The 18,036-nt window shown below is 46.4% G+C and overlaps 1 protein-coding gene across 2 annotated transcripts; it reads right to left on the bottom strand.

Moving 5' to 3' along the window:
- Positions 1–66: 66 nt before the first annotated feature.
- On the bottom strand, positions 67–17,977 carry gsk3ba (glycogen synthase kinase 3 beta, genome duplicate a). 2 transcript variants are annotated; one of them, XM_047046674.1, is made up of 11 exons: positions 17,074–17,977; positions 12,371–12,564; positions 9,104–9,187; positions 6,376–6,486; positions 6,085–6,215; positions 5,862–5,968; positions 5,551–5,648; positions 5,193–5,300; positions 3,837–4,023; positions 3,354–3,452; positions 67–3,136 (listed from the first exon to the last, which is right to left on the bottom strand). In XM_047046674.1, the coding sequence occupies exons 1-11, from the start codon at positions 17,159–17,161 to the stop codon at positions 3,069–3,071; spliced, it is 1,275 nt and encodes a 424-aa protein (XP_046902630.1). In that variant the 5' UTR covers positions 17,162–17,977; the 3' UTR covers positions 67–3,068. The 2 variants fall into 2 exon arrangements, with proteins under 2 accessions (XP_046902630.1, XP_046902631.1); XM_047046675.1 differs by having other exon boundaries at positions 5,205–5,300.
- Between the last annotated feature and the right edge of the window lie 59 nt (positions 17,978–18,036).

Below are 18,036 nucleotides of genomic sequence, written 5' to 3'. Positions count from 1 at the left end.
AGTGTAATGTGCACACGCAAGTCGCAAAGAAAGAAAAGCAGGAGAGATGGGGTTTTGTATCATTTCCAGGCTATCCTACTCTTTATTTAATGCAAATTACAGTACCAGGGAACTATTCCTCAGAGCACGCAGGGCAGGGGGAATATTTACACAGGCGCACATTTAGCATACCTTCAGAGATCAAAACAAAAAGGAAAAACAAAGAAAACATCTCAAATGAAATAAAAATGTCAGTCACAAACAGAGGCATTCAAGTAGTAGTATTGTTATACAGGTTGTTTTTGTATTATTTTTTTTTTTTACTCTTTAAACCCAGATAGCATATTTTTCTGCAACAAGAGTGTGTGCGCTGTAATACAATATGTAGCCCACTATCCTGGCTTGTCTTTTTTGGTGACCTTTGTGGTGTATTTTTTTCTTCATGGTTTACTCCTGAACTGGAGTTGAAGAGGGGGGAGGGGGAGTAGCCCAGTGGTTACAGGCTTAGTGGTGGTGTTGGAGAGAGATAAAGAAAGCAACATGTTCATGGATGCCAAAAATTACAGCAAGCAGGACAAGAAAAGCTATGAGACCGACACCCCTTTAGGTGCTACTAACCAACCCTCCCATCGCAGATGGGTGTGTGTGTGGGGGGGGGGGAGGGGTAGTGAGGTGACAGGCAACAGAAGAGAGAATGAGACAGGAAGAGAGACAAAGTGAATGACTGATTCTGAGGATGGCTTCATCACAACATCACAGACTGGTTCTGGCACCACCAGAACAAACCCAGAGAAGAACCAGACATGACCTTCACAACTAGGGCCCTGAATGGAGTCTATCTAACCTGCATGTGACCATTTACTGCTTAATATCCGAGCTGGATCAAAAAGGGTGCATTTGATTTAGTCTGCACAAGTACAATTAGGCCAAACCATCAGTCCCAAAAGTGCAAACTTTGGGACATATCAAATGCATCTTGAATATTTCCAAGTGTTTGATGCATGCATTTGACCCCAGCAACGAGTAACACCCCGTGTGCCCCCTCTTCCGACCTGAGACTCTGGTGTGTGTAAGCCAAGATTAAAAACTACTAAAATGAAACACATTCTCTTCAGACTTCTCTTAAAATCAGGTCCATGTCCATATAACTTTTAAGAAAAACGATGTTACATTGACATTATATTTGCAATAAAAATGTTGACATATAAAGATGGGAAAGGTGGAAACAAGTCATTCATAACAATATGGGTGGATGATTGATTGTGTGTGTCTGGGGGGGCAGGACTTCCTACAGCACCAAAGAGGGAGTCACGCACAATAAAGTGATGGTTGGGAGGTGGGGGGCCATGGGGTGGGAGGGAACAAGGTGAAGGTGTATGAAAGCAAAGGCACTCCAAACTATAGATACACTATACATGACTAGTTATTGTTACAATAATACAGTTGTCGTCTACTTTCCTGTACAGGTAAGATTGAACTAGATGGCTAGATAAAGCTTGTAATCATCATCATCATCTACAATATCCAATACTAAACATGGTCAGTTTTGCACCTTTTTTTTTCTTTTTCTTTTTTTCTTTCATGTACCCCACCCACCCTCTCCAACCCCATCTTTGTTTTTGCTCATAAACAGTACATGGGTCTGTATATATACATACCTTTAACACAACGTGAAAAATAAACAGATACACAAACAAAAACCCCAAAAAACAACATACAAAGTCAGAATTTGGTGAGGAGCATTTAGTCTGTATATACATATTCTGATGTGGTGTTTTTCATATTTTAACATGGTGATTCTTTTCTTAAAGTTGGTCTTGGCAGACTTGAGGAGAGAGCAATGGTAAACATGGTGTCAGCAATCGGGAGAGATCCAGTGCTGATTGGTTGGGAAATTAAGAACTACTGGAAAATCTCCAGAAAAGAGACAAGAGACCTATTCAGAGGAAAGACATACCGCGGACATCCTGCAAGGGTCATAGAGAGACTGAGGAGGGGGGGGGGGGGGAGAGTGACAAAGAAAGAGAAATCTACAGCAGGAGCAGAAATTAAAAAAAAGATAAACCACACTACCTCCTCTGACATTGGCTTTAGACAGCAGCAAATATTGCCACTGGTCCACCACATATTCTGTGTGAGCTCACGGCTATGAATTCTGAACCACGGAAGTATAATATACATATCTATATATACTTTTGTACATAAGGAAAAGCAATATATAAACTGTGTTTGTATGTGTGTATGCGCTGTATGTATATACAGCATATATAATACAAGCACACAGATCCAGTGCACTGATATGGCACATATCCATCCACAATTTGCCCAGAAAAAAAAAGAAAAGAAAAAAAAATATATATATAGGAAAATAAAACCAGAGTAGAATAAAACCAGCTCAGCTCTAACCGTTTAAAACAACCCCAGGCAAAGTTCTGACTAAGTCCAAATCCTCGGCTGAGACCAGACTGCTTCTTTCCACAATTATCAGGACCATCATGCATCTGTCCGTGTGTGTGCGTGAGTGTATGTGAGCGTCATGCCTAGTCAGCAGAGCTGGAGGTCGATGCGGGGGTCAGGGGTGAGGATTAGCCCTAGGCGATCCTACCCATACTCAGGCCATGCACTATAGGAGGAGCCAGGGTAACCCCATGACCAAGGTGCTGGGTTCATGTAGACTGGAGAGGAATAACTCATTTGGAAAGGGGGGAGAGGGGGGGGGGGGAGGTGAAAGAGTTCAGCTCTAGGACATCTATACAGATTGTCCTTTTAGAAACATTAGCAGGCTAGTACTGTAGTATTGTGTACATAACATTGTACATTAATAATGAGTACAGGAAGCAGCCTCTTCCCTCCCTCCCTCCCTCCCAGCAGACATACATCATCAAAGGTGAGGGGGGGAGGGGGGGCAGCACAGGAAAACAGACTGGGAGTGGGGGGAAGGGGGGCGGCTCAGTCTGACGGGTATTTGTAGTTCATTGCTTGGTTGGTTGATGTAGTCAGGCTTAGCATGGTGCCCGCACAGCCATTTTGATTTCTACACGGCCGGACACGCCCCCCTGGCCAGAGCAATGGGAGGTGACTAGGGTGGTTCAGGAGGTGGAGTTGGAGGCAGAGGCTGAGGCGGTAGTGGTGGGGCCTCGCTCTGTGCTGTTACCATCTGCAGGGGGAGAGAGAAGAAGACGTCAGGTTACTGCACACAAGCAAACTCACACTTCACCACACCTGTAAGGGTTGGTGTTGTGAGAACTTCAATGAACAAAGCATATGTAGCTAAATAAAAATATTTTTAGCCTTTAGATAGAGGGAGAGCGACAGAGAGAGTGAGAGAGAGAGGAAATATTGTAACAAGAAAGAGAAGGCTAAGATGTTCTGACCTGTGGTGGCAGAGGCATTGGTTGGCGTGGAGGCGGCACCCTGACTGCGAGCGTGGGCGGGGATCAGAATGGAGGCCAGGGAGGGATTACTGGACAGCTCTGAGGTAAAGACGAACCGCCACAGATTAGAGCAGATTAAGACAAGACCAGGTAAACACATCAAACCCACCCTCAGGTGAATGAAGACGATAACTACGCATCATTTGCTCCTGCCACACAGCAGACTAAGACACATCAGATTACATATGGACAACAGGCACCTCTGTCTGGCACATAGGTCAGCAACAGGTCCTACGGATGACTGAGAGAACGAAAGGAGGGAAAATACCGAAACAGAGAGACAGAGAGAGAGAGACAGAGAGAGAGAGAGAGATAGAGAGAGAGAGAGAGAGAGAGAGAGAGAGAGAGAGAGAGAGAGAGAGAGAGAGAGAGAGAGAGAGAGAGATGGAAATAGTAGAGAGCATGAGTGAAGCAGCTTCGTACCCTGGGTGGTGAAGTTGAAGAGGGAGGGTTTCTCTCTCCCGTTGGGCAGTTTGATGCTCGGGTCCCTCAGCTCATCGAAGAACGAGTGGGCGCAGGCCTCCAGGGGTGTGAGGCGAGCCGTGGGCGTGTACTCTAGCAGACGAGAACACAGCGCGATAGCCTCGGGGGGCGTGCGTGGTCGGAACACCTGGCAGTAAATCGCACTGAGTCACGTGGGGGGGGTACAAGAACCAGCTAGCCAATCAACGATTGTATTGCAATAAGGGTGAAAGAAGCCACATGCTTCAGCCTCTGATTGGTTCAAATGGAGATGCTAATGTTTGGCATGTATTGAGGCCCGTGGAAGCGTGCATGCTGTGTAGCTGGGTAAGGTAAAGAAACAGTTCACTCCAAAATAAAAGAATAGTATTCCATTTTCCTTTCTATACGCGAGATTCCTTCCATGCATTGATACGGTTGGATGATGCAGTTAGACAGATATAGTTCCAACATGAAACTGCTCACCACAAGGTCTGTGGATTATTATCCTGAGTAAACAGCTCAAGAATTCTGGAAATTCATTGCTATTTATTTTCATTGGCGCTTTGAGTGCCACAAGACTTGACTAGTTCCATTATTATTATTAATATTATTATTATATTTAAGAGAAGGCATCCATCTCAACGGTCAATATCTCCAAAACTCGCCAACTCACTTCAAAACCATCCAGATTGATAAATAGCACTACAAGGTATAAGGAAAAAATATATTTTTTATTCTGGAGCAAACTGTCCCTTTGACTATGAATGATTACTAGTCAGAATAGGTCGTCTATCTGCCATTGTGTTGATCTCAGACAGGCTTATTTTTGGGGGATAATTCAATCCGCAGTTCGTGTCTGGTCCTACCAACCCCGCTGCAGGGTCGGTTGCTTGGCAAACCGAATGGCTGAGTGGCTGCAGTTGCATGCATCCACCGCTAGAGGGAAGCTGAGGTAATACACCAAGGCATTCTCATTGGCTAGTGACGATATCCAATGGTGTTGCATTTGGAGAGGGGGCAGGAAGCTACAGACAGTGTTCCTTGGGCACACTACTTGGGCACTTTCCCTTTATGAATTCTCTGAAAGTTCATACCCAACTCTCTGATGGGATAGGTGAAAACATTTAAGTTACAAATTCGATACATATCAGACACATAGCTGGTGATAAACTTGACCCAGACACTGACGATGATGATGTTGGGGATGACTGAGGATCATTATGGTAGTGACAAATAGGCATGCATGTACGCGTGTGTGATACACTAGACAGGTGGATGGAGCGAAGGGTGGGTATGCTGGGGGAGGGGTGAAGAGTAGTAAAAGTGTTCCTGTACCTGTTGACTCACCTTAGTCCAAGGGTGTGCCTTAATCTGGGGGAATTTGAACTCGGTATAGTTAGGGTTCATCTCCCTGATCTGCTCTCTGGTGGGAGTTCCTAGAACCTGAAGAGGAGGAGAGGAAGGGGTGGGGACCAAAACAGTAGAGGGTCAATGAAAGGATAAAAGGGGGAAAAAAAGAAGGAAAGAATCGAGGAGGGAAGAGAACAAGGAGGTCAAAGGGGAAGGAACAAGAGAGATGGATATCGAAATACAGAACAAGAACAAAAAAAATGGAGGCATTTTATGCCATTGCTAGAGATACCATAAATACATTAACAGTATATTCTGTGCAACAAAAACACACATTTTATACCTTTATAATCTCAACCAACTGATCCACTCCACTGTCACCAGGGAAGATTGGTTGCCCAAGCAAGAGCTCTGCTAGTACACAGCCAGCAGACCACACATCTGCAGAAGTGGGAGGAGCATAAACAGGAAAAGGAAATCAGCACATCAAAAGGCAGGGTATCAACAAGAGACGTAGCAAAAAGCTACTCACAGTAGCTCACTTAACGCCTCATTAGCACCAAAAGCAATTTCTGAAAGATGATTACGAACGAGTCACAGATGTTCCTCATTTAACCGAAGAGCAGCAACAGTCCTTCATTATAATGAGGTTACCTATACTGGACGTATAGTCAGTGGCTCCAAAGATGAGTTCTGGAGCTCTGTAGTAGCGGGAACAGATGTAGGAGACATTGGGCTCTCCGCGAACCAGCTGCTTGGCACTGTTATACACACACAAACACTGTGCAGTCAGTAACAAACTTGTTTTTATCATACACATAATCTACCTCATGATCTTTTGAATTCTTCTCAATCTTCATCATCCAGCCCGTCTCACCTGCCGAAGTCACAGAGTTTGAGGACGGCAGTCTCTGGGTCCAGCAGTAGGTTCTGAGGCTTGATGTCCCGATGGCAGATCCCAAATGAGTGGATGTAGGCCAGGCTACGGAACAACTGGTACATGTACAGCTACACACACACACACACACACACACACAGAGGAAAAAGGACCTGTGGTTTAAATCTTACAAGACACACCACAATCTCAAAACACACCACAATCTTAAAACAATCCCACAACCCTCAGTTTTCTCCACCACCCCCCGCCACCTCCCACAGTGTTGCCTACCTTGACGAATACCATAGGCAGAGTTTGCTTGGCTCGGCTGTAGTGCCGGGCCACTCTGTAGACAGTCTCAGGGACATAGTCCAGGACCAGGTTAAGATAAACCTCATCCTTCTGTAGGGGAGTGAGGAGGTTAGATGCAAGACACACACATACAGTCCCGGCCTTACAGACCGGAGACAAACAGCCCATTGTTTTGGTGTTCTTAGTGACAGATCAGTACGGCATGCAGTCACTCCAAAATAATCTGTCCATCTGCCTCATCTTCACCCTTTCTGTCTGCATCATACATTTCCACTATAGTGTGCTCTGACACACGTTGCCACGGTGATGTAAGAGCAACAGCCTGTTTGCATGATGATGTCACCATGGCTGCTAACTGCAGACCATTGTGTAGTGTTTCCCCTCAAGACAGGAAATGCATCATTGGCTTTAGCTATCATAAAGTCGCAGACAGTGAGGTCATTTCCTTCTTGATGTATTCTGGGCCTTGGTGACGCAAAGAATATTCACAAAATATTCAACTACCTTGTATTCACCCTTGACACATCCCACTCTACCCTCACAGGGAGTGAGGTCACACACTCAGTATGGTGGCTGGCACACACACACACACACACACGTTCCCTCTCAGCCTGACATCTGACAGCCAGCAGTGTCTCCTGATGCGACATTATTATCAGTGGGGGAGACTCTATACGATACGTTCTACTACTGTAGCTCCAAGGCTATATTTAGCCTAGCAACAGCAATGATTCACTTCCTGCCTGTCTAGAGGCACTTCCTCAGCTCAGTCCCAGCTGGTTGCCCAGGCAGAGGCCTGATTGCCTTCTAACCGCCTCCCAGTCGAATCCTCAAACATCGACGAACACACCATTTGCACCTACGTGAGCGACTACCGAGGCACTGTGCTCTCCGTGTGTGAGTACTCCAGCTTAACTGTGAAGTGTACACAATGGGCCCTGTCAGATTAAGTGTGTCTCTGTGATGTATTTAACGACTAGAAGTGGCGTGTGTGGATGTGTTGGTTTGCATACGCGTTGTGTCTCGCGGAGAAGCGAGCTATACGTTTCTAGCTGGCACTCTGTCTATCCGATGGTGCACTCGAATTCTGCAAGTTACTAGCCAAGTCACCACTTCACTTCATACACACAAACACGCGCACACACACACTACTTGACATAATATGGACATAGCCAATGTGTAGATGTGTGTGTATGAATGCATCCGTGTCAGTATGGGTGTACATGGTACACACACACACAGTACTTATACAGTACTTATGATCCGTCTCTCTCACATGCACACCCACACCCACTCTTTTTGTATGTCGCACATCCATACTGGTTATAGAGCACACCTCAGTGTGTAAAACATGCTGCCATCGTTCATTGTCACAGCCATGTAAAGGTCACTGGCAGGGCCTCGTGCTACAGACTGGTACTACTCCCTCTGCCCTCAGGCTGGCACTGATTCTCTCAAGGCTGCCAACTGCACACGAGGCATGGCTTAGACAAGGGGCCGACAAGGGGCCTTACAATCATTGATAGTGTGTCCAAGGCTTTAGGGAGTGTGTGTGTGCTTGTGCGCGTCTCAGTCGCACTCTATTTGATCTGCGTTGTGTAAGTGGGTGAAGAGTGAACCGAACTCCTGGGCAGTCCAGATTCCAGTGATTACGTAAGCTCTAGCACTAGCAGTCCACAGGGCTAACATCGTAGTGCTTAGCATGCAAAACGGTGCAAATTGTATTGTCAAAAGTCTAACTTTGCTAACACGGCTAGCGATGCTAAACACGTGTTACCAACTACTTCCACGCGCTTCGTGACCAGTAGGCTCTTTAGCTGCCCCATTCTGCCTATGTACATAGACACAAACCAAGGCTTTCACACACAACCCCACCCCCCCCACCAACCCCCCCCCCCCCCCCACCCAACCCACTCCGTCTGCCGTCTGCCGTCCAGAGATGTCATGGCCATACAAATCACACCATGCCAGGCTCCACAATTGGACTGGGTAGGGGAGTGGACAGAAAGAGGGAGGGGATAAGGACTGGGGGCGGGTAAGGAAGAGAGTTACCATGGGAACAAGGACAGAAGGGGAAAGAAGAATGAGAGCGTGTGGAGGGGAGGGGGGAGCACGGAAGGAGTGAGAGGGAGGGACAGAGGGTGAAGCATGCCTGTAACTCTAACTCGTTCTCTGGTGTCCCTACTGGGCTACTATGCTGAGCACGCTAGCGCACTGACCAAAAGTCAGCGAGCAGCACGTGGTGGTGGTGTGGTGGGGGGCTACGGAATGACGGTCACATCTAAAATTAGCAGGTGCCCTTTGGTTGGGGCAACCCCCCCGTCCTCAATCTCCCCACCCGGTCTCCCCTGCTCTAGTCTACCATTCCTGGGACTGTGTGTGTGTGTGTGTGTGTTGGGGAGATTTTCATTACTGCCGAGTCATGGACCTGACGCCATGTGTATGCGTGTTTGTTGGATATAAAGCTTGTTTTCTGTTCAGAGTTAAACATGGTTTCAACCTTTCATATATAACGAACCCAGTCGTCAAGGCCCAACGACGCTGGTCCTGAATTTAGACAGACAGACAGCCAGAGACACAGACATCCAGAGACACAGACAGCCAGAGACACAGACAGCCAGAGACACAGACAGCCAGAGACACAGACAGCCAGAGACGCTGACAGCCAGACAGCCAGACAGACAAAGGAACAGTATGGTGGACGCACCTTGTCTCCACTAGAGTAGAAGAAGTAGCGCAGTCGAACAATGTTGCAGTGGTCCAACTTCCTCATAATCTGGAGCTCACGGTTCTGAGAGACAAAGAGAGAGAGAGAGAGAAAAGGAGAGAGAAGCAGGAGGGAGAGTGTGAGGGAGAGACAGAGAGACCAAGAAGGAAATTAATTAGCATAGGAACTTGGACAGTTTAAAGGGTGAATCAAAGAGCATCTCTGTGGCTAGATTCTTACAGTACAACAAACAGCAGAACTCAAAGGACTGCTTCTGGACAGTTTCTAGGCGTACAACCCCCGCACACACACACAATGGATATTTCAAGTGTATGAATATGAAAATAAATGTCTCCAGCGCTATGAGTTTGCGTGTGTGTATCTGTGTCAGTTACTGTAATGTGGTGTTGTATAGAGTGGATATACTTAATATTCCTCGTAAGGACATCAATTCCAATATTAGATACATGTTGAACTGCTTTGTTCCACCAGCTCTCCCTGTCCCTCTGTCTTCCCACAAGACCCCTAACCCTTCTCACTGGTTCTGTTGGGAGTGATTATGTAACGTTCTGAACACACAAGCCGCCAAAAACAGTCTCAGTCTTTTTCCGCCAATACCACTGTGTCACAGACACAGAATGAGACAACTGTTACACTGTGAGGACTAGAGTTAGTGTAACACCAGGAACCTGGCTAGATCAGGCCGAGAGAAAAAATATAGGAGGGAGGGTGAGAGAGACAGAGAGACACAGAGAGAGAGACAGAGAGAGAGAGAGAGAGAGAGAGAGAGAGAGAGAGAGAGAGAGAGAGAGAGAGAGAGAGAGAGAGAGAGGGGCAGGAAGGAAGAAATAAGAAAGAAAGAGTGCACAAGGGGGCTTCATCGCCAACTAGGAATCAGAACTGAAAGTACATCACTTCATTAGCTCCCTTTGATGAAAACATTCGTACAATGTCTGTCCACGGAGAGAGACGTCATCATCCTGCCAGAAGCAGAGTCATGTTACGGCGAGTTTACTGACCCCGAGCACACACACAGAAAAGCGAGAAAAGCACACATACAAACATTCAATCACACTTCCTCATATTCCTCGGCCCTTAGTCAACCTCTATCTTCTTCTGCCCCTCAACATCCTGTCACTCCGCCCACCCACCCACACCCAACCCTCCCCTCCCTTATCCCATACCAGTGACATCATCCTCCTCTGGTTTGATTTCCTGGTCACCTGACCAGCATGCAGTGTGGTACAGGGTATGGCCAGGAAAGGCCAAGCCCTCTATTACCCAGGATGGATGAGATAGAGAGGGTGTGTAAAATACCCTTTTAAGCCAGCAGCAGAAGAAGTCACAGAACCGAATTGACAACCGTGTTAAAGGGAGTGCTTGCATGGTGGAGCTACACACGCTAGATGTCGATGTCACACCTCTGATTTCGGAACGCCGGCATGCTATCTCAAACACACGAGGCGGCATCGTGCCGTCTTTGTTTGGTTTAGCGTAAACAAGCTACAAGCGTAAACATCGGCACGATGGCGGTTCTTCTTTACGTCAATATTGGGAGATCTCGGTTTAAAAAGGGGGCTACAGAGAGGAATCGAGCGTGGGATGGAGAGTGAGACAGAAAGAGATAGAACAGGGGAAGAGGAAACAAAGTCAAAGTTGTGCTGCTGCCATATGGAAAAGACAAGACAGCATGCAGTCATTTCTGCTGACCTGGCATTCTGCACGCGTCAGCATTCTTAATATAAGCATCTTTAACAGCAGTGTTCAGGTCACCAGCCTGCCTATCTCAATACGCAAACAACACCGTTACATTCTTATTGATTACAGAGGTGTGTCTCAGAATGATAGACCAAACCTGGGTCTAGACTGTCCACATGTGGAGATGTAGGCACATGTGATCATAGCCTATACCTAGTTACATGTCATTTCACTAGTGTACACCTGTTTATGTGCCTAGTACATTTTCTAATTTTTGTTCATTATGTTTAAATGTTCTGTTTGCACCTATGTCTGTTTATATGTGAACACTTTGTAAGCAAGGTATGTGGCAGTCATGTGAGGAGACTCAGCCCTCACTCGGTTCATTCTTTGTAACAGCCCGTACAGGGAATGAGAGAGATGTAAAGAGCGAGAAGGAGGGATAAAACGAGAGAGAGAGAGGAAGGTAGGGGGGGGGGGGGGGTGTTAGGTATAAGAGAAAGCAGCAGCTAATGAAGGAACATTGGACACAAGTGTGAGAAAAATGCCTGTGGTGAACTGTCTGCTCTGCTGTCGTGTCAACAAGCAAAGTAGCCAAACTACCTCCTGAGGCTGCTGTAGCAGGCTAGTTCCGTGTCTTCTAGCTAAGCAGCTACATCCTGCTAGCCTGGTGTTTCCTATAGTACAGTGGTTAGAGTTGCTACAGCTTGGAAGCTACGGCTGCTAGCGCGACCCCCTGATGCTGTTATATAATGACAGTTGCTAGTTAACTTTACCTAGTTCCAGGACAGTGGCATTGAAGCCTGAGGTTGACGAAATAGATGTTTGACATCTAACCTCGACACCACAGAAGATATCCAGAGATCCAGGAACTTTATTTTGGCAAGCAAGGCTATGCGAGAAATGAAGATGTCAATGGCAGCAAATCTGAACATGAAACATCATATTTTCCGGGTTTCAGCTTCTAGAGGAAGTGTGAAAGTGTGTGTGTTTGTAGGGGAAGGGCTCTAATTACCCCTGGACCACAACACACAATGTCACATGCATGACTAGGATTAGAAGAGATGCTACCAACCAAACATGTTTGCTCCCGTTCTTTCTCTTGCACTGACTGACTGACTGTTCCCCTCTTACCATCAACACAATGCATATTAGGTCTGGCTGACTCTCCGACTATTTGTGTTGATTCAGAAGACAACAGCATCATTTGTCTTCCCATTCATTTTCCTTTCACACAGGCACAATCGAAAGGTGTTATGGCATGTGTGCATTTGTTTCTGCTTAACAATGATATACTACGGATGATTGTGTCGCAGCACTACTGCTCCAAGGTCTTAGGTATTACCGATGATCACGGGGTTCACGTCAGAAGATCAAACACCTAGCAGCAGTGTATCCCACCTGAACCAACACTTCACCGTCTCTATACTTGTGTATGAACATGTTTAGCAGTGTCAACATGAGTGTCTTAAAAAAAACGTACAAAAATATAGTATTTATAGTATGTATAGTACATATACACATTGTATATGTCCGTGTGTGTGTGTGTACGCCTTGTTTTTCTCTCACCTTGAACCTCTTGTCCTGCAGCACCTTCTTGATGGCGACCAGCTCTCCAGAGTCACACAGCTTGGCCTGGTAGACCACCCCGAAGGAGCCATTCCCAATCACCTTGGTGTCAGTGTAGCTGACCTCCTGGGGCCGGTCCGGACCCTGGCCAGGGGTCGCCACCACCGTGGTCACCTTGCTGCCATCTTTATCTCCTGGGAGGGAGACAGAGAAAGGGAGGAGGTAAGTCTAAAAGGTAGTCTTTGACAACTCAGGAAATGACCCATCAGAGAAACAGCCAAAGCTAGTAGTATCTGACATCACCATTTGACTCACGCTGACTCAGCCACAGATTGTTGTATCATAAGATATCATTTGGGATTAAAAGAAAAATCAATACTAATTTATAACGTGATCCACATTCACAGGACCAGGGAGATCATTATTAACCTTTTTCCTTTCTAAAATCAAAAGGATGGAAGTTTTTTTCAAAAGGAAATTATTTGGCAACCTGCTTCTGTTTAAGTGAGGTTTGAAATTGTGAGTATCATAAGGTCAAAGTCTGTGTTAGGTCATTGTTAAAGGATAACCAGATGATCATGTGTGGTGCATGCTAATAGACCGGAAGTCTATGTGTGTTTGTGTGTGGGGTCGGTTTAACAGAGAAACTCATCAATCACATCTGTCTTATACAGTACAGGGCAAAATACACAAATAATGGATCCTATAAAGTAAAGCAATGATAGTTTACGAAATCATTAAATGAAAAGACAACAATGTTCCACTTTGCACTTTTATACTGCCGCACAAATATAGAAAACAAAAGAAAATATGAATGTCAAACATCTTGGGTGACTTTTGCAAAGTACTGTACATCACCCGCGGAAAACCCCAAACTTCTTCGTCATCCTCCATATCTCTCTCCCCATTCATCAACTGTCCCTCTATCTCATCTCCATCTCTTCCTCTCTTCTCTCTCTGTCAATCTCTCCCCCTAACCTCAACTCTTTAACTGGGTAAGCAGATTTTCCAGCAGGGATATTGATTTTAGCACAAAATGTCTGAGTGTGTTTGTACCTTTTGGTACACACACACATGCACGAGGACCAGTATGCGACACACACACACACACACTCAAGCGTTTGGTGTTTAAGTGTCTTGAGTGACCCAGTTGCTCAGATGTGATTATGTGGAGAGAGAGAGAGGTTCCATGTTCACACCGCAGGATCCTATCCAGGAAAAGGGAGAGGAAGTGAGATTCTTCGTAACAGTGACCAAAATAGGATATAGGGGGGTGGGGAGAGAGAGAAAAAGAGAGAGGGGGATGGTGGGGGGCTGAGGGAGAGGAAAGGAACAAATCTTCTGCCCACATACTCCACCAGGACTGAGATGTTGATGCCTCTGCACTGCCTCAGACTGTGAGAAACAGACAGAACAGACACATACACACTCCATAATGACCCTGTACCGGCTAACAAACACACCACGACCCCATTCTGAGAGTGAGTCCCCCCTTGGCCACAGGGACTGTGTCAGGTCACATGGTTAGGGCTCTCCATCAGTAAACTACGACACCACCTTCCCGGGCATACTGATACTGATGTCAACACCATCACTTTCTCGCTCACACACACACACTAAGGTTCTCTCCAACCCCCTCTCTACCACAGTTCCATTCACCATAGCAGGATATGACAGTCTCTACAGAGCATGACTTCACACTATCTACTTTATTCTCCCTCAAGCACGCACCTACACAAAAACACACTGACGCACGCGGTGGCTTTGGGGATGCCTGCATGGAACAGAGTGCAGCATCTGTGGAAGGTAGACCATCTTCATTGCAATATAGTAGTAGTAGGTTTTTATTTGACGATCTAAAACGAATGTGGACTAAAACGACGATAAAACTGAAGACACATTAAACTACGGCACTTCAATGAGTGGAATGAGGAATGAGTGGCCGGACCTGATGTTAGTTTCCTCAAGGATCACAATGACTCTTATTGAGAGACTTGTTGCTCCTGTTGGTTTGTTGTAACCGTCTTAAAATGATTGTACTCGCCATGAAATATATTTACACTCCTGCACTATTGAGGTTCTTGCTGTTTAATTGTAACTTGTCTAACTACATGCTCTTATTGTTCTTCCCTTTGGGACTTATTTTGTCTCACAAGTGTATGCTTTATGTTTGGCTACCCACAACGTTTGGGGCCATCACGTTGTTATGATCAGTGACCTATGCACTTTTGTAAAACTCTCTCTTGGAAGTCGCTTTGGATAAAAGTGTCTGCTAAATGCGTAAATGTAATGTAAACTACAGCAGACTGTTCCTGTGCTCAGAGACAGGACGGCAATGTTATATTACTGTAACATCCAGTCCCAGGGAGAAATCCAGACAGCGATACAGATGTAAATATAGATAATATCAAGAGGGAGAGAGAAAGTATGTACAGTTAGGTCGTTAACCACCAGCTGGCTGTATAAAGCCCCATAACACATATGTAGCCTTCTGAGGTTTGAAAGAGGGAAGCCTACCAGCCCTATTTCAGATCCAGAGCAGAGGAAGGTGCTGTCCTGGTGACTCTGGGAAATACCTCAGCTACTGTTTCATGTAGTGACAGCCAGACACAGGAACAGCTGATACCCTGTGTGACAGACACTCCATCCTCCCTCCTTTATCTCTCTCTTTCTCTTTCTCTGTCTGTCTTTTAAAGCCTTGAGAAGCATCTCCCTGTCTCTGTCTGGGTCATTCCTCAGGTTGTTGTCTTGTCTCTCTCTCTCTCTCTCTCTCTCTCGCTCTCTCTCTTTCTCTCTCTCGCTCTCGCTCTCGCTCTCGCTCTCGCTCTCGCTCTCGCTCTCGCTCTCTCTCTCTCTCTCTCTGTATCAAACAGCCAGTTTAATTTGATCATTTGTTCCCCTCTGCATGGAGAAGGAAAGAAAGAGAGCGGGAGCTTTGAAATGCTAAACAAGCTGCTCATTGTTCTTGGCCAGCTGCCTCATCCCAAAACAAAACCAGGAGAGTGTGTGTGTGTGTGAGATGGGGGGGGGGGGGGGGGGGGGGGAGTGCTCAAGGATAACACACTTTGCCGATAGCTGCTACAGCTCATCATCCAAGTAAGTCACACACACACTGGTGCACACGTGTGTGTGTGTGTGTGTGGGGGGGGGGGGGGGGGGGGGGGAGAAATAGATAGAGGTGGCAACTCACACAGAAACAGGTACCTGGTGGAGACTACAGGCCTGTTGGCAGGGTAATGGTAGTGCTGGGTCTTTAGCCTCCAGCTTCCCCCAGAAACCGTTAGCTGCCAGCCTCGACCTGTCTGTATTACCCACCATGCCTCAACCAGCGTCCTGTCCCCAACATCCCCGGGGTCTTAGCCTCCTAAGTGCCTCTCAAGTATACTTCACCTTTCCACCAAACCCCTGCATCTCTGCCTCCCGTTCTTTCGCCTCCCTCCCCAACCTCCTCGGGCCTCTGTGTGTCCAAGTCCACTCCCACCACCCTAAAGCACCCCATCATCATGCAACAACCCTCCACTGCCAACCTTTCACTTGCTAGCCTCGCCCCACTAACACACATCAGTATTTATAACCCAGAGAGATATGGGGGGGGGGGGGATCTGCTGCAAAACTCATTAAGCTAAATGCAGACCTCTGCCATTCCATACTGCCATTCCAAATTCTCCCTCCTTATACACACCCACGCATACCCCCAAACACGCACATTGTCCATTTCAGGTTCAGAAACAAGGACACATGCATGGTAAAATATAATCTATTGTCATTATTAAAGGGCCCCATTTTTCTCTCACTCGCATACACACACACACACACAAGGATCGAAGGCCGCCACTAATGGTTTGTGAAGTCCTGGGTGCATTTAACATGCCGCAGCAGAATAGCTGCTCTCTTAACAGTGAGGAGTAGGTGTGTCCCTCTTTCTGCAGGTGTGCATGGCATTTCTACCTAAATGTTCTTGAACAGGTTAGAAATAACAGCTTAATCTCCCCAAACAATCACCCATTAAAAATATTTCTGCATAGGATCAGAACCGACAGACCCAATGTGTTCTGATCACTACATCTCAAGATGTCTAGTCTCAAGGCTACAGTGTGACAGTGCCAAAATGTTGACGACCTGAGCTGGACACTGTAATACATTCTGTCCACTTTTGTGACGTTTAGGGACCAAAAAGTTCATTTTCCAGGACATCTTGCCTAATAGGTATCCAATCTCCGACCAAACGATCCCTGAGTCACGTTCAAGTCATGGGCGCACCTTCAGTTTGACAGTTGCGTAAGGTAGCCATTCCTGTCTGTATCTAAAACACAAAAAAGTCTAGAAATATGGCCATATGCATGTGAATAATGCGAAAAACGTTAACGCTGCTAACGTAAATCAGCACTAACGATTTCCACTATCACCACGATGTGTAATTGGGTCGGTGCCATCCCTGGCTCAGGCGCGGCCTTCTACCGCTGGCCATCGACCAGCCCTACCGCGCACGTCACGGAGCAGCGGTCCCTCCCCCTAAAACTGCCAACGAATCTCAGTCGGTGACACAGAATGAGAAGCCCGTGCTGCTAGAACTGTTGAACCGTGGCCAAGATTCAAAGATGGTTAATAAGAAGACCAATTAGTTGGTTACGATATGAGGTTTGCATCTTGTGTTCATGAGGCCGTGAGGTTTTAGATAATTCAGAAAAGGTAGAGCTACTTACTGCTGACTTTCATGCTGCCGAAAGCCGAGGGCTGCGGCACTGGTTTGCAGCTCTCCGCGAAAGAGGTGGTTCTAGGCCGACCCGACATGGTACAATGTTGCAAATCCTTATGACTACCAGACTAATTTGCTTAGGGGTTATACTATATCTTCCAATCCTTCAGTCGGTTGATTTAGTATTGTTCGCAATAGGATTAAACTCCCCCTCAGACAATGTTCCTTCTCAAACGTTGTTTTACCCAAATAAACTCCGGTTCTAGTCCACAACTGACGCTCAAAGCATAAGTTCTTCCTTTTAAATCTTGTTTTTCTTCTCTTGGTAGGCCTTCTGAGACACGTCTTCGACTAAAATAGTCATGGATCTGGCCTCTCCCTGTGCCCCCCTTATAAAACCACAGGTAATGTATTTCCCTAATATGAATAACGTTTAAGACAAATTCTCACAGGTGGAACAATCTTAATCAATTTAATCTAATCAATCCCCCTGGATGAATATTATATATTCCTATCGTTTCGAGACCATGCAGTTCCTTCTCATATCCCGATATGGAGACTCAATGATCCGACTGCCATGGCGGCTCCCTCGCTCTTTACCGACAATTCAATCGGAAAATCTGCCTGTGTTCAACCTTTGCGCGAACGGTTTCCACTGCTTAAAGATCGTTCTAATTCCTCACTTGCTACAGTCCAAATTAGGTCCCCGTAGTTTCCGGGATGCAAGGCCGCTATGTGCACTCCCAAAAATGATGGTCTTCCGTGGGGCCCGATGGTGCTGAAATTCTCTTGTATTCCTTCCCCATAGGTCTCGGACTGCCTTGCCTTTGTCACTGAGAACCTTTGTAACGCAATTTTCGTAAATGTTCAGGAGTGATTCTTTGGGTGGGTGCGCATGGCAACGGGTTACGCAAGCACTGCAGTGAAGAATCGGAAGATTGCGCAAAAGCAGGGTGAATCTACGGTGGGC

This window comes from Hypomesus transpacificus, chromosome 23 (assembly GCF_021917145.1).
Source record: "Hypomesus transpacificus isolate Combined female chromosome 23, fHypTra1, whole genome shotgun sequence".
NCBI classification, from domain to species: Eukaryota; Metazoa; Chordata; class Actinopteri; order Osmeriformes; family Osmeridae; genus Hypomesus; species Hypomesus transpacificus.
This window is presented reverse-complemented; position numbering and strand designations above follow the sequence as displayed.